Genomic DNA, 27,555 nt, shown 5'->3' on the forward strand with positions numbered 1-27,555 from the left:
TTTCATTGAAACTTTCTCTGAACTTTTTTCCCATTTATACCTAAATCCTTCATTCCTCTGATCCTTCTGCAATATCTGCTCAATAAATTGCAGAGAAACAGCTTTCTCAATATTTATGAAACTCCAAGATCAATAACACCCTTTCATATTAGAAACAGTTTGACCAACAAAAGGAGTGCTTTACAAACCTTATCCAGCAGTGAGATTCCAAAACCAAGATTTTTCAACCAATTGGTTCTTAACGAGCTATAAGATAGCCAATAGAGCAAGTAAGGGTACTTGTTACTTATCTAGAACACACTCAAGTTCTTTATCTGAATGTAAGGTCTGAGAAAACCGGTTTTATGGCCACAGAGACAAAAGACAGGTGACAGGTATGCATTTGACATATATTATTTGGCTATATATTTGCATAGTAGGGGGAGGGGGAGGTAAAATATTATGTCAGTTGTCTCTTGTCTTTGTGGCTATGAAACAGGTTTCCTCAGATCTTACAGTCAGATCGAGAACTTGAGTGTATTCTGGCTAATTAACAAGTACCTAAGTAAGTAGTTAGTAAGTATGACGGCACTAGACCCTCAAGGTTTAAGTATTTATTTCTGGGATTTTTTAAATCTTAGAGAAGGGAGTTTTTTATTCTGAAAAAAGGATGGAGAACAAAACGAATAAATAAAAAGAACACAAAGGATACTACCATAGTTCAAAACATAGGTGTTGATCTCCGTTTCTTCACCCTTCAGCGACGAAGTGCAATGGGCGTTGGGGCCAGCCATCATGTACTTTCACACACCCTTCCTGTTTACCTTCCTCGGTTTCTCCAGGTAACTATTTGAAGCTAGGTCGACTCTGGTTGAGCTTGCAGAGCCACGCTCCTGATCCACATCTGAGCTAAGTGGATTTTAGACCGAATACTACCTCTAGCCAGTCGTCTAGAGACAAAGATTGGCCACCTTTTACCCATAGATATATCGAATTTTTGTGAAGATGGCAAAATAGGTTAGATAGGAATTTTGTTTTTCTGAAAACAGACAAAAGATATCTAATACAGATGTCTCTATTTCTGTTTTTCTTTTCTTCTTCTGTGAAAGTTTCGTTCTTCTGTTAAAAAGGTAATAAATATGCATATAAACAAATTTGATGTTTAAATTGTTTTTTTAATTTTTATTGTAACGAAAGGTATATGATACAGATTTCCAGAGCCCTCCAATGCAATATTAAAAAAAAAAAAAATGTGTCGAGTATTAGGCATGCTTTGAGGCTATTTGTAATGATGAAGATGTATGACTGAAGAAGACAGTGTTGCCTTGTTTATTGAATGATCAATAGATTCAGGCGATGAAATCTTGTTTATTAAGAAACATTTATCAGACGACCATACAGTTAAATCTGAAAGTAGTCACAAATAAATTTATGATTTGTTAATAAGCTATATTAAATTCTCTGGAATTTTTTCTGTAAATGTTAAATATTCTGAATTAGCTTGTTTTATAAAAGGCAACATTCATGAAAACGTTTTTGGAAGAAACTGACGACAACACGAACAAAAGTACAAAATTTATTAATTTATCATTAAATGAACTATTTAATAAATTAATAACTGCCAAATTTAAACAAATAATAATTTATTAGTGTATTATCAAATTAATTTACTATTGATTCATCTGTAACCGAAAAATTCATCACTTGGACACCTTGACTATATGCTTTTTTATGTGTTTAAAATAACTTTTAGCGATTGATGGGAGCAGTAATTAAATTTAAAGCGATTAATTTTATAGATCACCAAAAATTAATTGTTTCAAAATAGACAAAATTGAGGCCTCCCACCAAAAAAAAAATTCATTTGTCCGTTCCAGCCAATACCCGCTTAGGATAAAAACCGAGCATCAAAGATCAACATACATGTAACTTATCTATGTTTTCATCAATTAATTATTCCATTTTGACTTACAAAATTTTCATTCAAGCTTCTTCGCTAATATAAACAGAACAAACCATACACAGCGCAAATTTACTTTTAAAAAAGAGACAGGCAAAACGAGATTCATTTATCGCGTCATTTCTAATAACTATTCAACAACCTACAAATTGACACAAATATCCCCTCCTTCAATAATTACAAGCTATCCCGATGCATAATCCATTTCTTGGATGTATGGTCAAAACGATGAGACAGCCACTGTTGTTCCAGGATTTCATATCTTTCCTTAGATAAATAAAGTGGCTTCCCTCGCCTGAAACAAAAATAGATGCTATTAGAAACTAAATATTGCCATTTGTCACGTTTAACGTTCAGTACGTTTAACGTAACATTACTATAAGTGACCAGTATATATTAAAGATGAAACACATATAATTTTCTCCCACCTACCCCTCATGTTCTTCCTTCGATAAAATAAGTTACTCCCATCACCTGAAAAGAACTACAACAGAAAAATAAGTCTTGCCGTTTTGTCAGGTTTTGTGATTTGTAAGTTTAACGTAGCGTTGTCAGGTAAGGTTAATATACTCTTCTTGGTGCTAGATTAGCACGGAGATGCCTTCTCATCATTTCATCACCGGATGAATTTCATCACCTCAACGCCTCGCTCTTTACGCTAAATTTTGAATTTCTCACAACTCTTTTTTCTAAGAAATAAAAAATTTAGCGTAAAGAGCGAGGCGTTGAAGAGGGCCCAGCCCCTTTCATATACGGAATAAGTTCTGTTTGTTTTAAGTTTTAATTTCGCTCCTTACTTTCAGTTTAAAAAACTTTTTTTATTTTATTTAAAGGCTGCGAAAGCGGGGAGTTTGGGGGCGGCAGCCCCCCAACTGTACCTCCTAATCCCTGTACGTTTTAAGGTTCGAACTTGTGACTCAGTCTCTTTAACTCTTTAGAAAACGTAGTTTTTTTCAAATAATTTCTGCACATTTTTGTACAGTTTATTACTTATTATTGCTTGACTAACTGTTAGCTGATCGTGTTAGGAGTTAAAGTTGGGGGGCTGCTGCCCCCAAACCCCCCGCGCTTTAAGATTCTTGTGTTAAGGCTTTTAATTCCTGAATAATCAAATCAAATGCACAGTAAGATTTTCTTTTTTCAACTTGTCTTCGAGCATGCGGGTATACGGCATGTTATCAAAGCAGTGGAGACTTACCTGTAACCTGAAAGCCGACTATGATATTCTGCTGGAGACGCCTGTTGAGCCGAAGGATTTAATAGATTGGAATTAAAAAATAATCCGAGTTTCTTTTTTAAACTTTTAATTCAATATATAAAAAATTTCCTCTGACAGGGAATCAAACCCGGGTCTTCCGCCTGACAGCCAGGAGTAGAGACCACTGTACCACAGAGACACTTGTTATATTATTTTTAGTCTCTGCAATCTGTTTTTGACGCAAGCAAATACCCGCAAAACTTGATGTTTGGTTCTTGGAAAACAGAGAAAGAGTGATCGAATTGAGCTGAAATTTTGAGCATATGGTGCTAGTCCCCAGGAAAGCTTGTTCTCTAAATTTCAATCGGACAACTTTAAAGGGGGGCTGTGGTGGGAAAAATTAACATGGGCTCTTATAGGAAAACGAGGTTTTTCGTAAATGTAAATTCGGGGGAAAATTTTTTCGGTCTGAAAATATCAAAAGGCCCTAACAGATCGAATTCCGCCTCGAATGAGTCCTCATTCACCCGGATCCATTGCCAACTGTGGCCTGTAGGCGTGGCTAATAAAAAAAAGAAGAGAAATGAACATTAAGTGGCTATGTCTGGTTTTTGGAAAACAGGGAAGGAGTGATCGGATTGAGCTGAAATTTATAGGATAAGCTCCCGGACCCTAGTAAAGCTTAACCTCTAAATTTCAGCCCGATCAGACAACGTTAAAGGGGGCTGTGGTGGGAGGGTCGAAACTTTCGGCCCACTTTTACCCATGAAGATAAAGTCGGAGGGGGGTGAAATTTTGCACTTTCTTAGTTTGAGCTTGGGCTACAAAATACAATCACCGCCGTCTCTCTGCGACCTCTAAGACCGGAAATCGCTTAACATTGTGGTGGGTTGCCTCTTTAAAGAGGCTCAAGTGTGCCTCCTTGATAAAGTGGCTTCTCAGATATGAGAAAAAGTTGTTGAGTACACATTGATTCCGTTTCACGTAAAAGTAATTGCTTGGCTACAAAAGAACTCTTAATCCATTTTAGGCAAATAATTTATAGGAAATTGTCAAAATTAATATTTTTGGCAATTTGCCAAAATAATATTATAGGAAATAATTATGGAGATAATAGGAGATAATGATTAAAAATATAGGAAATTGACAAAAATTGCAATTTTGCCAATAATTAAGCAGAGTCTTCATTCTTTTTCAGGCGACGTCAACTGAGTGAAAACAACTTTTAGTTCACTGGATTTGACTTTTCCTGAAAAAAATTACTCAAAAAAAGTATTTTTTTGCGGGGGTAAACGCCGGCTCCAGTACCGAACAAACAGCATATTTATATCTTGTAATTCATTAGTTTCAAATCTATCAATCCATCGAGTCAGATTTATGGTGGGCTATCACATCATATGGAACGATATTTTAATATTGCTGTATATTAGGATATTGTTAAGACTTTTTCTTACATCTAAGTTTCTTCGATCTAAAGTTCCTTCAAAAATTAAAAACCACCATATTTTCGCATGTTTCTGGCGTATTTATCAATCTATAGAAATGGAAGCAAATCCTCTAAATGAAACTTGGCAAAAGGATAAAGCTTAATTTCATCGAACAAGTGACTACGAAATTGTCCTCTTATAGTGAACGGTATGTTATTATATACCGATCGGTATACCGGACTAATATCGGAAATATTAGAACGGTAAGACTTCAGAAAATGTCACACCAAAACATGTACAGGGGGCATAAACATTAAAACTATGAATTAAGGAAAAAAGAGCTAAATCTTATGTTCCTGACACATCGTTTTTTCTTCTTGAAATAACACCCATTTTTAGTAAAATTATTTAAATTTGACTTATAAAAAGAGAAGATTCACTGATCTTCGTCTTCTTCTTCTGTTAGGTGTTGAATTGGGCTTTTCAGTCAAGACTATTCGGCCCTTTTCCTTTTGACTCTCTATATGAGATGTTTTGTGCTACTACAGGTGGTTGCTAGTTGTTTATCTTGTCTGTTGGTGCTACATTTGGTTACTATTTGTGGGGTTTTATGGTGTTTGGAGCACTTTTACAGTTTACTTTGAAAGATCAGCTGTGCAGACGTTAGCATATTGCATCCAAACAGGCAATAGTAAATTGTTTAATTTTTATGTTGCATCGTCTGCAAAGTGGGGAGGAGGGGGTTCGACCAGTAGAATCTTTGCAAACTATCTATTCACTATTGTCTTCTTCTTCTTCTTGTTTGAATTCATATGGAACACTTTCGAATAATCTCGTCATTGAATCAGATACCGAGCCCTGCCTGGATGCAACCGAGTTTGAACGAGTCCAGAAACAGAGACATCATTGCGCCACTACATGACGAATATTCACAATTGCTTTGATATCATGTCCCATTTTTCGATTTTGTTTTGTAGTTATAATACAGAAACGTTTATAAGACATGAATGAAGCTATGATCTCCATTTTAAATTGAAAATATAAGAAGAAACACCTACTTAAGTTCCCGATCTTCTTCACCGAATGCGTCAAGATACACAGAACCCCAAAGACAAGCCCGCTTACCACGTACAACAACTATTGTTGAGGAATTGATGGCCAAATATACAGCAGTACCGGCTCCACAATCAATTGAATGCTACAAAATAAGTTGATTTATATAAACTAAATATTTCACTATAATCATCATCATCATCTGCTAGCGACTCACCTGAGACTAGAATTCCAGATCCTAGTTTTTAGATCACTAGTGCTCTACAGCCATATGAGAATAATCATTTCCATCTTGACGTTTAACGAAATTGAAATTTAAACGTTCAAACTTAATGTTCATATGGTCAGATTGCCAAAAATGAGGCGGCCCCACTTTCAGCTGAACACAACAAATAAATATATTTTACTAATAGAAAATTCGCCTCAGCTGGGTATCAAACCCACTGTGTCTTGCCACCCACGTGACAAGCAGGGACCACTGAGTTGGGCCACTGAAAATTACTACTGTAGAGAAATAGACTACCAACTACACAGCAATGTCAATCGTTTCTAGCAAATTTCTCAGAATCTTCCTTCCCAGTCAAACCAAGCAAAATATAAGATTTTTTTTTCTTTTTTAAATAGTAAAATAACCTAAGCGAGTATTTTGGCTATATGAATAAGTAATTTTCAACGAAATATAATGCAAATACAAAAAAAAGACATATAAGAATCTAATTCGCCCAAATAAATATCAAAAGTAAATTACTAATTACTAATATACTGAATAGTCTATATAAATAAAATTAAGCGTATGTCTGTGCGTGTGTCCTATATGCCTCACTAAATTGTTCATCCGATCATCAAGATATTTTAAGAAGTTGCACAGTACATCCTTGTGCAGATTTTAGGCATAAAACCCTCACCCCAAGACCCTCTTTATATTATTTGCACTGACTGAAATCAGAAACTAATGAACACAAATAATTGACAATTACTTTCGTCCACATTATTTCGATATTAATAATCAAAAAACGTTCAACCAGTAAGTTAATAGTCCTAATCTAATTTTCCAATGCTATTAAATTAAAAAGTACAATCATTATTTTATATATGAGGAGTTGCCAGGGAAAGAAGAGGGAATTTAAGGGGGAGAATCGTCTCCAGCGGGAATTTTTAGGGGGGGATTTTCCAAACACTTTTAAATTAAAAAAAAACGATCGTCATTAATACCCAGGGGAGATTTTCCTTGAACTTCCTTTATTTTGAGATAGCAGCAACACGCAACGGGTAAGATATTAGTATATAGAATATTACAAACAAAATTATATATTCACAACAATCAATGGTTCCCGGAAGGTGTTGAAAGTGCTTACAACAAAACTTCGAGTCATTAATTAGAATTAATTTTCAACATGTTTTTGAAAACTTTTGCCAGTTCAATTGTTAAAAAAAATACGTATATTTTTTATATATTTATTTATTACTTATATTATATATAGGTTAATTAATTATTATATTTTTTAACTCTACATCCCAGCTGATATTATAGAAAATATTCAACTAAACGCAAGTAATATTCAAATTAAAAATACTGAAACAAAATGCAACTAACAAAAGGTTTCTAATATAAAATTAAAAAAAAACTAAACGTCATTAATGAAAAACTAATTTTTCCCTTAAAATTTATTGCAAGTTTGAACACTTCATAAGACTTGCTTTTGAGAAAGGGGGGGGGGGGGGGCAATCCTAAAATCCATAAGCGACACTGAACTTGTTGAGCAGCTTCAAAATTAAAGAAAACTACCCTCAAAACTTCCCTCAGGTGCTTCAAATATTATAGACCAACCAAAGGAGTATGATTAACATATAAGAGTGGAAACTGGCGTAAGTGTCGTAAAAAAAAAAACTATCAACGTCATCTAGTGTTTGGCGTCACTTGGCATTTTTTAAGCTTCGTAATTGTTTTTTGTAACAAATTGAAATCGGACGCTTATTACTGCACCAATTTTACCAACTACACAAATTAAAATTAATTATTCTTTTTATAAAATTATTATAACATAAAAAATAATTGTATTTAATTATTATATTCTTATAAAAGAAAAAAAAATGTCAAGTGCACTCTTGATAGTTACCCATATTCTTCAGGGCCGTCACGTATGGGAGGGGGGACCCCCTCCCCAATGTTTTGGTCACTCGGTAAATAAAAAGTAAGTCGGTAAAATCGTTAAGCGAAGCGCCATGATTTTTCCGACGCCACTAAAATGCTTTACTTGGTCGGTAAACCCAGCCGTTTTATCGACTCCTCCCGTGAGTTTACAGATGGTGCCACAATTTTCCATTTGGTTAAATAAACAGCATTAAAGTAGTGAAATGATATGTACCGAAATCTGAATCTCGGTTGGTAAATGCAGCGGTTTTACCGACTCGTGCAGTGATTTTACGTTTTATATTCGAAACGTACATAATGCTAATTACTGACAAAAACAGTCGTTAAAAATGACCTGCCAGTCGGTAAAATCCCTAGCTCCCCCCCCCCAACATTTTGGCTAGTAACGACCCTGATACTCTTTGGACAGGCCAACAATATCACCTTTATAAGACCATCTACTTAATTTTTGTTCCAAAGAATACCGCCCCCTGAGTGGTCAAAATGAAAATAGAAGCCCCCCCCCCCAGTAGAAAACAGATTCTATATTTCAATTAGAAAAATGAAAGCATTTTAATAATAATTGGTGGGTTCAGTTTTAACATAGGTCGGTTACAGTTTTTGTCAGAAAACTATTTTTAATCCACAATAACAGATATTTTAATAAAAATAACAACTAAATCTATAATAAAAATAATTATTAAAAAATAAATTCATTCTTGAGATTTTAGTACTTTCCTTAATTTTTTAGCATTTTACGTATCATTCGCCGATTTTTTGTTTTGTTTTATCGAAGCTATTGACTAAACTGACAGACAAATTTGGGAATATATATATATAAACTATAAAGAAATATGTATATAGAAATATGTAAAGACACATACAAACTTGTAAATGTGTATGGGTTACCATGAATGTCCGAATTTGGTGAATGTCAACATTCACCGATGAATGTCTGAAATATCTTTTTCTCCTTGAATTTAGTCAGCATTGCCAGTCAACTTTTTCAGTTTGATGCAAGGTTTGAAGATGACAGGTTGGATTAGATTAGGCTTGGTTAGGTTGGGTTAGGTTCTTAACCAATTTCTGATATTTATAACCAAGTTTAACATAACCTAGCCTAATCTAACCTAAACCAACATAATGTAACCTAACCTTAACTTTTACCATCATAGCTTGCATAAGAGTGAAAAAACTGACTCGCAAAGCTAATTGAACTCAAGCAGAGAAAAAGGAATTTCGGACATTCACGGTAACATATGTATACAGACTACAAGTTCATGCTCAAAACCTCCAAATAATGCAATATCCCACAAATTTTCACTCTAACTGGTGCTGATAAAAAAAAATAATGTAGATCTGTTTATGTAAGGTTACTTCCTTTTAGAACGTTTTTTTTAACATAAACATTCTCTTCAATGTAACATATATTGAAAGGTGAAGTTCCTTCAGCCTTTCAAAATAAGTAAAGTTCCTTAATCTTTATTTATATTGAGTTCTGGCACAAGTTTCAAAGGAGGAAAAGGGAGAAATGCTTTCCACGATCAAATTTCTAAAGGTTCATGTCTGAAATCTGAAAATGCGAAATGTCTGAAGTATGAAGGTTCTTTTTACCAAATGATTTATGCGTTTAAACTATGTACCTTCTTCGGATCTTTTTCCGATTCGTTTTTTTTTCTGGAGCTGAATTTTATGGCAACTGAATAACTAACGATCATCTACAAATATAGAGTTAGGGAATTTTATGGCAACTGAATTTTTTCTGGAGCTGAATTTTATGGCAACTGAATAACTAACGTTCATATACAAACATAAAGTTAGGGAATTTTATGGCAACTGAATTTTTTCTGGAGCTGAATTTATATGGCAACTGAATAACTAACGTTCATATACAAACATAGAGTTAGGGAATTTTATGGCAACTGAATTTTTTCTGGAGCTGAATTTATATGGCAACTGAATAACTAACGTTCATCTACAAATATAGAGTTAGGGAGTTTCCTTGCATGTTGCAAAGAAAAAAGTACCAATTCCTAAACATCGATTCTGCTCATGAAAAATGAATCTGTTTTAGTGTTTCTAAATCGAGGACTGAATTTTTCTCCAGAGTATTTCAACTGAATAAATTTTTTGCGTGCATCAGTGACTCAAACAAAGTGACTAAAAAAAAGAGACTAAAAAAAATAGTGAATAAAAAATAACTTAAAAAATAACTAAAAAAAGACACTAAAAAGAAAGAGACTAAAAAAAGTGACTAAACAATATAGAACTTTCAAATTGATCTACTTACTCTGACACCTTCATACTGAGTTTGTTGCTTGCAACAGTTGTCCCTCAAGCAGATGACGGTGCCACAAACTAAACACACAGTTGGCTCTTTGGGAACGCTGTTGCATTGACTACATGCTTTCTTGTGGTAGTACTAAGAAGAACGAAAACAGAAGTTAATTCAGTTAAATTTAACCCGATTCCATTAGAAAAATATGATCAATTCTTTTAAATATTAATTTAAAAACTTTTTCCACAAAATAAGTTTTTAACAAAAAAAAGTAAAGAACTCCATTAAACCAAAAATAAACAAAAATTGAATCAAAAAGAGCAGAAATTAATATGAGTAGGGTTCAAAGCCCCTATACTTTCTAAAAGCCAGAAAATAATTTGTACTTTACTAAAAAAAAATTCAAATGAATTTACTGAAAAAAATGTGTATTGTCAGTTTAATATACATATGCTGATATTCATTCTTTAAAACATTAATTAATTTTGATTTCTTGAAGTTATTAATGTGAAAACATTTAAAACAACTTTTTTGAGTAAAGTGCAAATTATATTCCGGTTTTTAGAAAGCATAGGGGTTTTGAACCCTACTCATATTAGTTTCTGTTGGTTTTGAGTTTGACTCTGTTATTTATTATAATTTCTGTTTGTTTTGGGTTTCATTTATTTATTGATATCGATTTGTGGTAGTTGTATGCTTGATAGATTATTTGATTCTATTTTTATTCATTTTTGGTTTAATGGAGTTCTTTACTTTTTTTTGAAAAAATTATTTTGGGAAAAAGTTTTTCAATTTAATTTCTTTTCGTTTTCTAAGGCTTTTTCAGGGAAAAAGAAAATAATAGTTTGAATCTTTCCGGTTTTCCTTTAAGAATTTATAGTATGGCCGGCTATTTATATGTCGGAGAAACTTTTTCAGCAATTTTTAACAACACAAAATCTTTTAAAAATCATGACACAAATAGTAGTGTTTAATTTAGTCATATACATCCTCTAGTTGACCTGATAAATAAAAGTTAATACTAATCCTAAAAAACTGTAATTATATTCTTTCACAGCCTGGATACACTTACACTCTTTTGATTGAGTAAAATTTTAAGAGCAGAAGTAGTAATAGATGTAGCCCAGAAAATTTGAACATAATACCCTCAGTCGTTCTTGGTATATTGATGTCTTATTGGCAACCAGAATACAAACAGTGTGTTTTTATTTAATTTTAAATCAACATTTATTTTTTAAGCATAAAGCGCAAAATATATAAATGTGGGGGTTGACCTACCCAATAACCCTAGAGATGTAGTTATTACACCATTCAGCTATGCTGAACAAAATGGATGTGTTAAAACTTTGATTAAAAGTGTCTGGAAACTTATGAGCAAAAGAGGAGGGCTGATTACCCTCCAATCACTTTTTGACTCTTAAGAGGGCACTAGATCTTTTAATTTTCAATCCAATTAGCTCCTTTAAAATATCAATGCTACTACTAGCTATGGTAGAGCATCGCTGCCAGTGTCCGTTTATGCCCTATAGTGCTTATATACCCTTTTAATACCTGCATGCATAAAGGTTTTTTGTTTAATTGAAACGCCTCCTAAATGTTCCCTAGAAGTTTCAACTTAATGCCATTAGTGTTATTAGTTACAGTAACCATAGAAGCAACATTAAATGTATACACACAGTGTCTTCTGGCTAGCTCGAAATCCACAGCCCATGAAGGTATGAAGGTAAAATTTTCAGAGAATATTTCTGTTGTACGGATGACAACCTGCCATCCGTATGCAGGTTGTCAAAAAGGGCATAATCAGCAATCTCTTAGGAACAGTTTTGTGTGTGAAAATAAAACTTATGTTGAACTAACCAAAAGACATTATTTGCATCATAATACTAATCCTTCTACTCCTACAACTACCGCTATTAAAGCTAAGACTACTACTATTAACTGTACTCCTACTGCTACTAATATATTTACTGGTGCTACTACTACAACTATTAAACGTATAGGTATTAAGAAAAAAGTTTTGGGCAATATTGTGCTGTATTGAAATAAAACGAAAAAACATTATGCCCATATAGGTTGTCAAAAGGAAGTATTAGCAATGCTTCAGGAACGGTTGATGGTATTAAGTTAAAAAATTACATCGTGTGTTGAAGGGGGTGTTGAAAAAAGGTGATATTTGCTTGCTGCTACTAATGCTACTACAACTATTTCTAGGCATAATTACTGAACCTTTCAACAATGCTGAAAAAATTGATGTTTCAAAACTTTGTTTGGATATTTGTTATAGGAAATGATGGGCGTGGGGAGGTTTCTCTCAAATCACTTTGAATCTTAAAAAGGGCACTATAACATCCAATTTAAAATCAAATGACACCGAGCTGAATTTAATGCGACCACCCATTCCATAAAAACCTTATATGCCTACAGGGCATAACTTAAAGCCCTTGCCCCAGGGCTCTGTGGGGTTGTGCCAACCCTGGAAGCATTGTTATATGTTCTTTGGACAATTTTAAACAAAATTGCCATCGCATAATTTCAATCAGATGCATTTGGTGAAAAGAGGGGTAGTTGGATGGGGGGTGCTACTGAACCTCTATCACTTTTAACTCCTAAAAGGGAACCAGAACTTCCAATTTCAACCAAATGATCCACATCTAAATCTCGTAAAACTATCCCTTCCATAAGAACCTTAAGTGCTTCTGTAGCATAACTTAAAACCCTCGCGCTCAGGCTCTGGTGTTTTGTATCAACCTCTAACCTTGTTATATGATATTTGGAGTATTTTGAATAAGAGAACTGTCTCAAAATATCTATTGGATACATCTCAGGAAAAAACGACGTGTTTGTATGTGTGTGTGTGTGGTGGGGGGGGGGGGGGGTAGCTGCACTCTGATCACTTAGACTCTTAAAAAGGGCACAAGAACTTATAATTACAATGAGTCTCCTCCAAAGCATATATGACCACCCTCTTTATAAAAACCTTATATGCCCCAAGAGCATAACTTACAACCCTTCCCCTGAGAGCTGTAGGGGGGGGGGTGTATTCCTCACAGACATAATTTCCAAAGCCTTCGTCTACTATGAATAAAATAGTTATCTCCAAATTTTGATTGGATGTGTTAAGGCAAATGCTGAGCGTGGAGGGGGGGGGGCTGTTTGATTTCAAATCACTTTGCCTCTTAAAAAGGACACTATAACTTACAATTTCGAATCAAATAAGCCCCCATCTGATGTTTATACAACCGCCTGTTCAATAATAACCTTATATACCCTCATAAAATAATTTACAACCCTATCCCCATGGCGCTGGGGGGTTGTGTCATCCCTAGAGACATTATCATATGTTCTTTGGACTATTTTGAAAAAAATGACCATCTCAAAATTTCAATCAGATGCGTTTGGTAAAAAGAGGGGTTGTAGGAGGGGTGGGGTCTAAATGCCATTCATCACTTTTGACTTTTAAAAAAGAACTAGAACTTCTGATTTTCAACCAATTGAGCATATTCCAAAGCTAAAAAACCATCCCTTCCATAAAAACCTTAAATGCTCCTTGGGCAACTTATAACCCTTGCCTCTAATCTCTGGGGTTTTTTTCAACCTCTGCACGCAGGGATATCTCTTCCCGCCTAGCAAAGGTCTGGGGAGTCTCTACTAGTCTGAAAAAATCACTATGGACCAGTCGGGAGATCTCAACCAAAACAAAGTCAGAATCTATTTTGCAGCTGTTTTAGTATTACTACACTATACTTGCAAGAAATGACTGATCAAGGCTGAAGACACCTGAACTTTGGACATGTTAGACCAGCACTTCCTTCGTTACATCCTCCGCATTAAGAGATGGGACAGGATTTCAAATAGTAAAGTAAGGAGTCGCTGTGACCAATCAGAAGAGCTATCGTTCATCATTAAAAGACGTCGCCTGAGCTCCTTGGCCATACATTGCGCTGCCCCAAAGGTACGATATGTCGAGACGTCCTTGTCTGTGAACCAGCCCCCTCCTGGAAACGTAAACCAGGAGGACAAAAGAAGAACCTGCGGCAAAAATTCAAGGAGGCCCTGGAATCGTGGGGAGGATTCAGGAGACACGGTCGGAGATGGGACAAAGACTGGCTGAAGATCGCCAGAGAAGCTGCAGCCGACAGGTCCAAGTGGTCGTCGGAAGTCATCTCAAAATCCTTTGCTGCCGGGCAGGACAGCTCATCGTCTGGTTCCCGCCGAAAGTATCAACCCCAGAAGCCTTGTTATATGATATTTAGACTATTTTGAATAGAATGGCTATCTCAAAATTTCTATTAGATGCATTTCGGTACAATACGCCGTGTGTGTAGGGGGGGGGGGGGGAGCGGGGGGTGGCTACCCTCCGATCACTTTGACTCTTAAAGAGAGCACGAGAGTGTCTGATTACCAATCCAATGAGCCCCCTTCGAAGTTTATATGACCACGCTTTCTATAAAACCTTATAAGCCCCCAGGGTATAACTTACAACGCTTGCCCTGAGGTCTGGGGGAATTTATTATCCTCAAAGACATATTTTCCAGACCTTTCAAATACGTTGAACAAAATGGCTATCTCAAAATTTTGGTTGGAAGTGTTTAGGGACATGATGGGCTTGGGGGGGGGGATTCACCCTCCGATCGCTTTTGACTAATAAAAAAGGCACTAGCCCTCTCAATTTTCAATTTAATGAGCCCTTTTCGAAGCTTCCCCGACAAAAATTTCTATAAAAACCCTATATCCCCCAAGGGCTTAACTTACTACACTTGTACTGAGCAAAAGAGAGGTAAATGTATTCAAACAAAGCCGATTACCCAACAAGTAAATACAGGCAATGTTTTCTCCACCATCAATATAACAATAAAATTAAAGCAAAACTTTTTTTTAAACTTCAGAATTACAGGAAAATAATATATTTTGTTCTCTTAGACATGGTTGCCATACCCTGAGCATGAACGAAACCTGAATAAGATTCAAAAGCTACTTTAAGCAGATGCTTGATGTCACATTAAATGAGACAAATTAATGGCCTACGGGTAGAGAAAAATTGGTTTCATCTTCGGCATCTCCAGGCAATTAGTGATTTAGTGAATATTTAAACCTTCAATATTTCCTCCTTTATGTCTTCCATGAACACCTTCTTTTTGTTAACGCCAAATCCTATCCGTAAATAACTACTTAAATTTACAATTACGAATTAAGCTTTAAAAAAATAGAAGAACTGGCCACCAAGAATTTCGAATGACTAACTATTCGGAAGAAGGAATACGAAACATATACAAAACCCGACCGTACTTTTGTAAATTTGGCTATATTAGAATTTGACACGAAATTTTTATGACTGAAGATCTATGATTAAATCAGAGCGAATATTTAAGGAATACTTTTTAGAAATTAGAAAAAAATGGAAGCATGACGCAGCAAATTTCCCATGTGGATGCTAAACAGACAAAGGATGCACTGCGTGCTCAGCTAGAACAGAGGCGTAGCTAGGGTTTTCAGTACCCGGGGACAATATCGGTGTCTGCACCACCTCCCCCACCATTATTACCACAATGGAAGTATATCATATAGTATTGACAAAAAAATAATAGCTTGGCCATTATTCTAAATACAAACATTTACGCTCCCTTCCTGCTGATTATCAATTGAGTTATTAACCAATTATTATTTTCAAAAGCAAAATGGGGCTTAGAATTTCTCTTGGGAGAGTCGATCGTAAAAAGGAAGAGTCGGAAAAAAATATGTTCTATGCATGACTCGGTTTATTTTTGAAAGCAAGGAAAAAAGATGAATTGTCAGATTGAGAAAATCTGAAAATCGTTTTTTTCTAATACGTTTGTAAGTTTTCCTTTTTTTTTAATACATTATGTATGTCATTCAATTAAACACCCTTATTTCTGAACGGAAGCTTGACCTTGAAACATTATGTCTACTGTATATACGGTAGTTGCATATCTACGGTAGATGTCTACGGTACTTGTAGCAACATTTGGGAAAATGTTGCTACATTTTGCCATGTTGCTACATAATGAAGCAGTTTGAAGTAAAAAAAAAAAAACACACCCACTCCTCTTACCCACTGTATTCAGGGCCTCACCCTTTACTCCCATCGAATTCAAGTTTTCTTGAAAATTTTTCGTTTATCTTTTCTCACTTCCTTCGAGGAAGTTGCGCTTTCTATTTGGCCTTCGCTGAGTTACCAAAAACAAATCTTGAGAATTTTCAAAACTAATAACTGAAAATAGTTTGTAGTGGCTCGATTTTGTAAGATATTTACTCCATTTGTATTCAAGGACAGGTATTTCGCTTGTAAGTATTTCCTAGGTCTTTTATATCTAATATAATTGAAATTAGGGTGCTACCATTTCGTCTAACCGTCACAAGCACTAAACGTCATAAAATCTAAAATGAAAATCCGTCAGAACCAGTAACCGTCATAACATCAACAAAAAATTTATAAGTTTATATACTAGTAATAAGTATATAATAGTTTAGAAACAAATTTCGGCTATATATTTGCACATCAGGGGGGTGGGGGTAAAGCATAGCATATATTAAACACGTAACCTAACCTAGGTACCTTTTCCCCCCTAAGCCCCAAAATCTAAAAATTTAACATTTTAGATGTTATGACGGTTAGTGGTTCTGACGGATTTTTTTGTCAATGTTATGACGGATTTTGTCGATGTCCTGACGGTTAGGTGTTATGACGCCTTCCCAATGAAATTCTAAACAGATAAAAATTGCAGCACAAAGCCAACTGAGTCCAATAGAACTACACTCACTCCTCCTCCTCATTGTATTCAGCACTAGACTCTTTCCTCAGTCTAACCAACTGAGTCCAATAGAACTACACTCCCTCCTCCTCCTCATTGTATTCAGCTCTAGACTCTTTACTGAGTCTAACCAACTGAGTCACATAGAACTACCCTCCCTCCTCCACCTCTTTGCATTCAGCACTAGACTCTTTACAGCGACTAGCCATCTTAGTCAAAGAGACATCCCCTCCCTCCTCCTCCTCATTGAATTCAGGTCTAGACTCGTTCCTCAGTCTAACCAACTGAGTCCAATAGAACTACACTCACTCCTCCTCCTCATTGTATTCAGGGAGACTCTTTACTCGCATGAAATTCCAGATTTTCTCAACCTTTTCTAGTAACTCTTCCCAGCTCGTACGAGGAAGTTCTGCTTTTCGTTTGATCTGGCCTGCTCAACCGGAAAAAATTTCTAGGATTTTCAGAACTAATAACAAAAAAATGTTTGTAGTGGCTATATTTTCTAGAGTATTTACTTCATTCGTATTCTAGGATATTTAGTTTCTATGTAGGACATCTGATATAATTGATTCCTTAAGCAGATAAAAATAAATCATTAGCACCGTAGTCCTAAGCCCAGAATTCCCTCAATGAACAAGACCAAAAATAGACATCTCCGTCTGTCGTAATTGTAGAATTATAATAGGCTAACTTAAAAACCTCCTATATCATTCGTTTAGTGAGTGTAAAACCACCTTAACAATTTTCGATTTGTGTCTTTTCCTTAGAAAGTTGTTGAAATTTTTTGAAAACGAACAGAACTTGCGAACAGTCATGTCCAGCCGAGAACTAATAGACAAATATGGACATAAATTAATGAAAAATATGCTATAAATATAAAAAATGTTCAATCCCCCAAAAAACAAAAATGTTACCACAATATTAGTATTTGCTATGTATTATTCCAGAAAATAATTTAAATTTGGCAAGTATAAAATGTTTCTATATGAGGCGACCTCAAAAGAAACGTTTATTTTGTCTGAACTTTTGACGAAAAATCAGATAAAATTCAAATCGAAAACAAATTTTAAAGTCAAACCTCGCAAAAACGATACTGAAGCAGGTTTTTGTTTATATTTAGGAAAAGCGTGAGTGGCAAACAGCTCTAGACAGCAGGACCAAACCAAATTCTTTGTACCGCTTGTCGATAAATAATTCGACCTTATAAAAGCGGTACCTAGCTTTGAAACAGTATAAATATACTAAGTATCAATAATTGATGCCCCTCCCAAATCTCGAGACTTATGCAATTTCCACTTATATTTCTATATTGTTTTTTTTTATATTATATAGGCTATATATATTTATATTTTTTATCGTTGTGCAAAAAGCGTATCGTACGGCCTATAGACTTGCGAAAATGTCAGATACAACCTTTAGGCCTAATAACGACCATAAGACCTTTTCGATCGTCAATGCAGACTCGCAAATTGAGAATCTGATCGTCAAATTCAACTTCTATTCATAATCTTATCGTCATCTTTTTTTTGGAATGGGCATACAGAAAAGACAACTTCAGCAAAGTTCTAATTATTCAAAAATTGTGGTTTGGATGAATTTAATTTTTTGCTAACCAGGGTGGAAAAATATATTGCACTTGTTCTGAACTTGAAACACTGTTCCAAACATGACATAAAATATTATTCCAAAATTAATTCCAAGTGGACGGTAGAATCTAATAGCAACAAAATAGAGGATTAAAATAAATACAAAAAAAATTTAAACTCGTTTTCGTACTGCACTAAAAATTAGAAATATTTTTTTTCTCTCGAGAATCTATGAATAAACGAGATTAGGCTTCGCATAAAAACGAATAAACGAGATAGAATAAACGAGATAGAATAAACGAGATTAGGCTTTGACTAAAAACGAGGATAAAAACTATGAATGAAAACGAGAGGCACAAAACAGATTAGGCTTTGTATAACAAATTAATCTAAGTTATAATATATCAAATTAATCTAAGTTAATATATCAAATTAATCTATGTATATACATATATCAAATTAATCTGGGTTAATATATCAAATAATATCAAATTATTCTACGTATATATATATATATATATATATATATATATATATATATATATATATATATATATATATATATATATATATATATATATATATATATATATATATCAAATTAATCTAAGTCATAAATGCACATATGAAATAGTCGGTAACTTGATGGACACGAGATAAACTGATCAAGTTAATTAAAGCCCAATCTGTTTTACTTCCCTTGTTTTCACTTAAATTCATACGTCTCGAGAACAAAAGTATTTCCAACTTTTTAGTCCATCTCAAAAACGAGTTAAAATATTTTTTTATATTTATTATTTTTGACTTTTTCGTATTCTCTAAGGCTAAAAAATCTTACGGCCATAGGCAGCTGTTCTTACCACTGCGCTATCCATTTTGTATAATAGTGTTTATTTTATACTTTCTGCTGCCTCTAAGCACCCGTTTTTATGTTTAATTTATACAAAGGGGAGTACACAAGAGGTGGGAATTTTGGCGTTGTATTATGTATTTTGGCGTTGTATTTGGCGTTGTACACTGTCATCGGAGGTGCATCTACTGTCACCATTTGATGACGTAAAGTAATTGAACATTCGAAAGTGGTCGAAAAATAGCTCACAAATTGAACAAATTTATGTGACAAACAGCAATAGTAGAGACAAAAAGGAAAAAAACGAGTTAGAAATGCAAGAGAATTTCGGTTTAAGATTCGGAATCACAGTTTGTTGTAAAGATAACGCTATTCAAAACAAAATAGTTTATCAAATGATAGGGGGATAGGAATTATACCAGTACATATATGTAAAAACAATTAAGAAAAAACAAACCAGAGGCGATTTTAGGAGAGGGAAAGAGGGAGTACTTGCCCCAGGCACAGAAATTTTGGGGCGCAAAATTTCAAGCATATAATCTAGCACTGAGTTACTTTTAGAAGATTTGACCAATCTGCTTTCAGGGTGGTATAAAAATATTTTTTAGTTATTTAACCATTGAAGTAATGACTACCTGTCCAATTAGGCTACTGGGTATCTTACCCTATATTTTGCTAGCCTATCAATGAAAAGCCACTTCTAATTTTTAAAGCTGAGTAATATTTTGGAACAAAAAACGACAGCAAGTTGTCTTAAAAAAAGACTGAGTGATAAGTAGACATACAGCCTACTTATTTAAACTAGTTGCAATGCCTACTTAATCAGGGTTGCCACCATAACGATAAATTTCGTCCATTAAACACTATAAAAACTAATATTGTTCTGTAATGTTCATATGACAGTCTCATGTCAAGTGGGGTTGACCTCCATTGGGGCACACATTCGGTAAGTAAGGGGGGGGGGGGACATTTTCGTCCTTTCAAGATTTCAAAAAATAGTTTACTGTAAAAACATTAAAAATACCCCCTCATAAACAATAATTACAACAAAATGAACATTTTTATATAAGAAACTGGAAAGCAACTTTAAATGACTAGGTCGACCCTATATCCAACGGCCGTTCTCAGCAAAACAAATAAAGAAAAAACAATGTAAAAGAAACTCAAATCGAAATTATATCATGCGTTCTACTGTTTTATATAAAAATTTCGTTATTTTTCTACTTATTGTTTATGATGGAAAGGCAGTGTGGTCTTCGTCACTGTCTTTGTTGCTAATTAATCCCCCCTCCAACTTTTAAAAGATGTCTTTTTTGTATCTTAACTAAAATTTTTGAAAACCAACCTTCTTCTTTCTGAATATTAATAAATTTGACACCTTTTTGATTAATCATCAGACACATCTATGAAATAAAAAATTCGAGTTGATTCGGGTGCAATTTGGCCTTTTTATATAACAAGTTTGAATGACGCTTTGTTTTCACGCAGGAAAAATCAAAATAAACCATTAAATTGATCTTCTTTCACCTAAAAAAAAATCCTCGAGAATGTGGAGAAATGAAAAAAATCATGCGTAAGCTATATTCTGCATAATGTGCATTTGCTCAAGTTCTGACAAGGCCTACATTAGTTTGTTCTCAATTTGTATTCTATTTGTATTTTATTTAGGATACTTTTAATAAACATATGAGAAAATATTTAATTTTTATTTAGCGAAATTTATATAAACAACTCAGATAATTGTTTAGGGCTTAATTTAAGATTTACTTTTTATTTAGATATAAGACACAACATATTATACACTTATACAGGGAAGCAAGCAAAATCAATTAGGAAACATGCTTAACGTGGGAGTTCACTTTTACCACTTTCTTGCTTTCCTTACAAGACTATCCGGGATCTCCCAAGAACTTGGGTCAGGAATTGCTTTTCTGACATGCATAAGATTAGAAATAGTTTTCGGATTGAGTCTATTACGAAATGGGGTCTTTATCATTTTTAATTCAAAAAACTGTCGCCCTGCTCTAGCACTGGAATGGGGTAGACAAGTCAACGTGAGAATGAAATTTGGTAAAAATTGTAAGGAAGGATTGTCAGTTCCATTTTTTAAATTGGCAACACACTTCTAGAACTTTACTACAGACAGTTTAACATCTAAATTTGCCTCACTTATTATAAAAGGAATACGTCTCCACTCTGTATTTAGCGTCTCAAGATCAACGTGAGGAAAGCATTCTTTAAACATCTTAAACAAAGGGACAATTGACTTCACTTGCCCGGACTTTGCTACACTTGGGGATAGACTTTGAACTAGATCCAATAAACTAGAGTTTTTTGGGTTTATTCACAATTGTATATCAAACTGTAGTTTGATACAAAACGCTAAACAGCTTTTTTTTACATCTTGCACTTGGCGCTCCTCGGCCCTACCGTTTTCAATACTTTTAAGCTCGCATAGTTGAAATTCTGCACCAAAATGCATATCTTGTATACTCCTGAAATTTCGAGGATCTGAAAAATCCATTGTAAATGGACAAGTTTTTTCAGGCCTCAGCTGACTCTCGTTAATGAAATTCAATCCTATTTCTTGAAGAAGGGATGAAACACTAGACTTTAATTTATGGACTTTTACGTCCGCGCTCTGAAATTGGACGTTTAGTTTGTTAACAATGGGTAAAACGTATTTAAGAAACAAATAAGACAATTTTACTTTTGGATTCACCAAACCTAAATTAAGATTTACAGCACTCATGTCCTTTCTTTCTAAGAATGGTATCTTAAAAAACTCTGTGAGTACGCCCCATTGTTCAATAAAACGGTCGACAACTGATTCAAGCACCAACCATCTTGTTGCACAGGAATCAAGCAATTGATGCTCTGCAACCTGTAGAAAATGCTGAAATTCTTTCAGCTCTGCTTGTCGCTTTGCACTTCCTGAAACGTAATTATAGATGTCGTGACTGAACTGCACAATGTCAGATGGAAGTTTTCTGAAGGCAGCAGAAGAGCAGAGCGAGAACAAGTGGCAAACTCAACCAGTAATGGCAAGTCAGGGTAAATAATCTTTAATGAAAGCGGCCAGGCCCTTCCGCTTATCTAACATCACACTGGCATTGTCCGAAACAAAGCCAATTATATTTGAGTAAGGAATGCATTGGTCATTGAGTACTTCATAAACAAGTGTCTTCAAACCATTTGCACTGGCGTCGTGAACCTCGGGTAGAGCAAGAAACTCTTCCTTTAATTCACCTTAATTAAAGCAAAAATAACGACAAATAATCACCAAGAACTTAGATCCAGTTCTGTCAGTACTTTCATCGACTAAAATGGAGAATGTCACTCTTTTAAGCTTATCAATGAGTTTTTCTATGGCAAAAGGAGCCATCACATTTTTGATTAAACTGGTGGTCTTGGTTCTTGCACACTCAACACGTTCAACAGTAGGAGAGTCACTAATATAAGCTTTAAGGACGTTTTGTAACTTGTCCATAATACTTATTTCTTGTTTACTTGAAGCTATCTATGCAGCAAGAGCGAGTTCTAATTTAACAACTTTATCTTTAAACAACAACTGTTCTTTTGATTTAGGATTTACAACTAGTTCATTGTTCTCTACTACTTTAATTTGATTGTGCATGCTCATGTGATTTCTCTTGTGAAAACCAGTTTCAGCATGTCTAAGCAAATGAGTCATACCCCCAAACACTTTTTTCTGGCAATATTTACAGTAAGCAACGTTTTTACTGAAAGAACACCTTTCAATCCAATCTTTAAGACCTCCATGCTCAAACCACTTCTACCTATACTTCCTATTTTCAACTACCGCTTTCCGTTTCTTCACAAATCTTTCTTTTTTGTATGGACACATTATAGATGATCTTAATTCCTTATCTATTTCCATATTTTGGCTTTAGCAGATTGGGTTGCACCTAACAACCAAATTTTCTTCACGAGCACATAGATGTGAAGTAGATGGGTTTTTGGGTTGAATGTCCCGAAGACTCTTCCTGGTAGACTTGTAGTTTTGAACTAGGCCCCAGATCTAACACTCTGCCAGTTTTTGCACTGTCTGGCCAGAAATAGGTGTTTTCGTTGATGAGACTGATTGAAGAGATTCCGAATTTGACTTCACAAAATTTTCGTATATCCATTACCAAGAGAATTTTCTTGTCTATTTGAAATAAAATAACATCGTATAAATTTTCAAACATGTAACAAACATTATTATATTAAAATCACAAAGAGTCTCCAAGGAAACATATCGAAATTAATTCCCATTCTTAACCAATCGTGATCGCGTTAAAAATATTTTTTAATGAATTTCAAAAGATTAAACAGTAAATATTAGACAGCAATAATTAAAATCAATAGACCTGGAAAAACTTGAATACTGGTTGGCATTTTTCTAACTAAACTGTTTTGAGAATATTTTTGGCATTAAATGATGAACTTGAACGGGCACACACCGATGGGTTACCCAGCCAAATAGCATTCGAAAACCAACTAACTTTCACAATGACCCCCGTTCTCTTTCATACTTTGCCTGTTCTTTAGCATGGGTCGAAAAATATGGATCTCCCTTCTCCAAAATTTTAGCCGTTAATGATCAGTTAGTTTGGCATTCATACACTACCTTCGAATTTTCTTGAATAATGTGATGTATTAGGGATAAAATAGTGATGTGTCATATTTTATTTGACTTCAGCATCCCCACTCCCAATCATTCAAAGGCTTGCCATCTCCTCCCTTTAATTTTCCCCAACTATAGTGCATTCCACCCAAGTTTAAAGCTTGCTTTGGTCTTTAAGAAATATTTTTTTTTTCTGAAATGTTTTATTTACTTTTCTATCATTCAGTTTTTAACACCGGTCTAGGCTTCGCTTATGTCATCTATTGAACTAAAAATATACAATAATAATAACTTATGCTTCTTTACCTTTAAGAAATTCCTATTTATTCAACTGCAACTTGTGCTTCCGGTTTACCTGCAAAACAAAAAGACACCTCCTCTCCCCTGTTCAATGCGTGTATATAACTTCAGGCTACTATTTTACTTATTTTGTTGTTGTTTTTAATTGACATTATTAGTTGTTTAAACCAAAAGTTGATGAGTAATATGTACAAGATAAAAGGCAAATCAATGAACACAGGACAATTTAAAGTTTTTTAGAAAACAAGATAACCAACTAGATTTTTTTTTTATTGTTAAATTTCAATAAAAACCGATCTTAATAAATCTAGCTTCTTAAAAAGAACCAAAAAATTATTTTAATCGCTCCCTTCCCGTCTAATTTTTTAGATTGGCTCGGTTTCGGTCTCACTTGCTCCAGCCTTAAATTCCCATCACTTCAACATGAAGAGTTGAGGAATTCTAAGTGACAGAATTTTTGTTTCGTTTTTACTTTATTGAACAAAAAATATTTCAATCGTTGTCTTTAGTTCCTATATTAAATAGCAGTTATTTTTACATAAAATGCCTTTGTTCTTTTTGTAATTTGAATCATAACTCCCAACCAAAAGAAAACACGAAATAAAAGAATATTATTTCTAACTTAGGTTTTATTTATTTGTGACACAATTTTTTTAATTTGTGTCTTATTTTTCAACCACTCCCGAATGCTCAGTTACTTCCCACTTTTATCGGTATAGCACAACAGTAAGAGCATTTCCTGAGGCTGTGCTAACTTAGGTTTTAATCTTGTAAGAGACAAAATATTTTTTTTTTTAATTGTAAAATACAAAATGTGAAATATTTTTTATTCATAATATAAAAAAATATTGTAAATTTACGGGAAAAAAATCGACTCGTTTTTTAATAAGTTGATTTTTTTTTACTTTTTTCCTCAATTCATCGACTTTTATCGTTTATGCAATTAAAACCTAAAAAAAAATGGTGTTAAATGTTATGTAAAACACAACACTTTTTGATTTGTTCATTTATATTCATATATTCTTGAGAAAAAAAATTATCTGCTTTTTAGTTCATTTTGAAAATAGTTTATTTTTTTGTTTGTTTGTTTGACCTTCTCCCCAAAAAATTCTTTGTACGTACCTGGACTTATGAAACCTATCAAAACAGCGTGGTAGAAAACCTAAGTTAGCACAGCCTCAGGAAGGGCTCCTACCGTTGTGCTATACTGATAAAAGTGGGAAGTAACTGAAGATTCGAAAGTAGTTGAAAAATAATTCACAAATTAAAAAAAATTATGTCACAAAGAAATAAATGAAAGATGGAACAAAAAGATCAGTGAGTTAATAAAAACGAACTGCAAATGATTTAATTAAAAAAAATAGGGGGGTTAATAAAAACCTAAAATTTAATAAAGAAATGCCGAGAAATTCAAAGATATTTACTTTTTCTGGAGGCCGGGGCCCCATCCAAACCTACGTTATACCTATGAATAAGTTTTTAAGTAAACTTTAAGTCGACCCATACAGACAAAAGACTGGTTATATTCTTCATAAAGATTGGCACTAGTCCAGGTGTCTTTTTCTAAAGCCAAATTTTCATTGATAGTCATTTTATGAAAAAAAAAAACACGCTAAACACACAACAGCAGAACCAGTAAATTATTTATGTAATATTATTTCTAAATATGATGTCCCTATTATGAAAATAAACCCACCCCCTTGATGGTCCGGGATATAGTCCTAGGAATATATTAAAAGAAATCAACCAATCGAATTCTTACTTTACAATATAAAAGAAAATGAAAGAATATTACAAGCAAGAATGCCATCACAAAATTCTACACAACGATGAAACGTATCTACGCAGCTATATATGGTACGTCAGAATGTGCGGGGGGTAAAGTGTCAAAAAAGAGACCATGATGCATGGAAAAAGTCTAGCAGGAAATCAAAAATTCCGGCTCAACTAATCCACTCCCGTCTCAATTTTAGGATATAGCGTTAGTTATAGACAAAAAATGGCTCATTTTTACAGTTTCAAATATTTTGTTAATATCAGCCATTCATAATCCCATATAAAGAGACCAAATTTTGTATATAACCAGATATTACGTCCAACCACTCCGACGGGGGGACACACCGCCGTCCCCAGAGGGGAGGAGGGGGGGTTCAACCCCCCCCCGAAATGTTTGCTTGGCTAGTAAAAACGTAACAAAAATGGCTATAAACAAAATTTGTATGCGCTTTTGAAGTTTTTTTGTGTACCCCCCCACCCCACCCGAAAAAAATATTTGTGTAAAACCCCTTCCGAAAAAAATCCGGGGTACGGCCTTGGGGGGGGGGGAGGTTTTTAGTGTTGTTACCCGAAGAATGATACATATAGCCTATAATCACATATTTAAAAAAAATTATAAAGAAAATAGCTTCTTCCATTATTTACCTGTTTTTATGAAAAATTTTCCTCCCTGGCTTCAGTTTGTTAATTTTCAATATAATTTCAATATCACTGCTTGCAGAACAAGATTCAAGTTCAAAACCAACTGATGAAAATTGGTGACTAACTGAATTTTGTCACTTGTCTCTAAGCGAATGATAATCTTTGCTCGAGAGAGAATGTTCTTAACTTAGTATCCAAAGTGGGTATTGACTCATTCGAATAGACGAGTGATTGTTGGATAAGTCTAAATGACCGCGATTTGAAAGAATGTCAATACTCATGCCAGTGTAATTAAAATGCGAACAATGAATTTTTTCACAGGGGAAAAAATATATTACTCAAAAAATGTGAAATTTGTTCATTATTTATAAGCGTAACATAATTGTACCATAAATTCAAAAACGTAACAAAAATGTAAGGTTTTTGGACCGTAACGTAAAACGTACCACAATATTTAAAACGTGCCAAAAATAGTACGAACGTAACCTCGTTGGCAACCCTGTACTTGATCAAATTCTCCACATAAATTCCTAAATGTTAGGTTAATCTTTTCTTTAGCTTTTATGATTTGGCCATCTATTATTACAGAGACATTAATTATAGATGGGATTATTCAATTTTCATTTTAAAATCAAAAATTGTATCGAAACGTACGTCAATGTTTATTATCAATAATTATAAAATAACCCTAGCTAATGTTTTATTTGCCTTTTCAGATAAATTTACAAAGGGATTTTGAAATAGGTAACCAATCAGGGTATTCTGAAAGAGTTGTCAGAACCCAGTGTTCGAACTTGATCATAAACGGCTTACCTACTGATCTTAATTCGTTTCCATTCCTTGAAGCTCACGTGAAAGATCTCCTTAAGAATATACTAAAAGTTACATCATCTGTGTCAATTGATAAATCTTACCACTTAGGAGGAAAAAAAGGACAATATAACGTATAGTTACCATAATCAAATTCAGTCACGT

The 27,555-nt window shown here is 34.2% G+C and overlaps 1 protein-coding gene across 1 annotated transcript; it reads right to left on the minus strand.

The window, feature by feature from the left end:
- Nucleotides 1–1,999: 1,999 nt before the first annotated feature.
- On the minus strand, nucleotides 2,000–27,555 carry LOC148942450 (E3 ubiquitin-protein ligase UBR3-like). The gene is made up of 4 exons (XM_089102266.1): nucleotides 27,535–27,555; nucleotides 10,039–10,170; nucleotides 5,623–5,762; nucleotides 2,000–2,234 (listed from the first exon to the last, which is right to left on the minus strand). Exons 1-4 carry the CDS (start codon nucleotides 27,535–27,537, stop codon nucleotides 2,117–2,119), a joined length of 393 nt encoding a protein of 130 aa, XP_088958392.1. The 5' UTR covers nucleotides 27,538–27,555; the 3' UTR covers nucleotides 2,000–2,116.

This window comes from Artemia sp. Qi Xiang Cuo, chromosome 16 (assembly GCF_049724085.1).
Source record: "Artemia sp. Qi Xiang Cuo chromosome 16, ASM4972408v1, whole genome shotgun sequence".
NCBI lineage: Eukaryota > Metazoa > Arthropoda > Branchiopoda > Anostraca > Artemiidae > Artemia > Artemia sp. Qi Xiang Cuo.

Excerpts from the sequence above, each read along its gene's own strand:
- LOC148942450 (XM_089102266.1), bottom strand. Across the intron at positions 5,763-10,038 it reads CTCAGTATGAAGGTGTCAGA|CATTCAATTGATTGTGGAGC; the intron begins GTAAGTAGATCA and ends CTTATTTTGTAG. Across the intron at positions 2,235-5,622 it reads GAAGAAGATCGGGAACTTAA|GCGAGGGAAGCCACTTTATT; the intron begins GTAGGTGTTTCT and ends TTTTTGTTTCAG.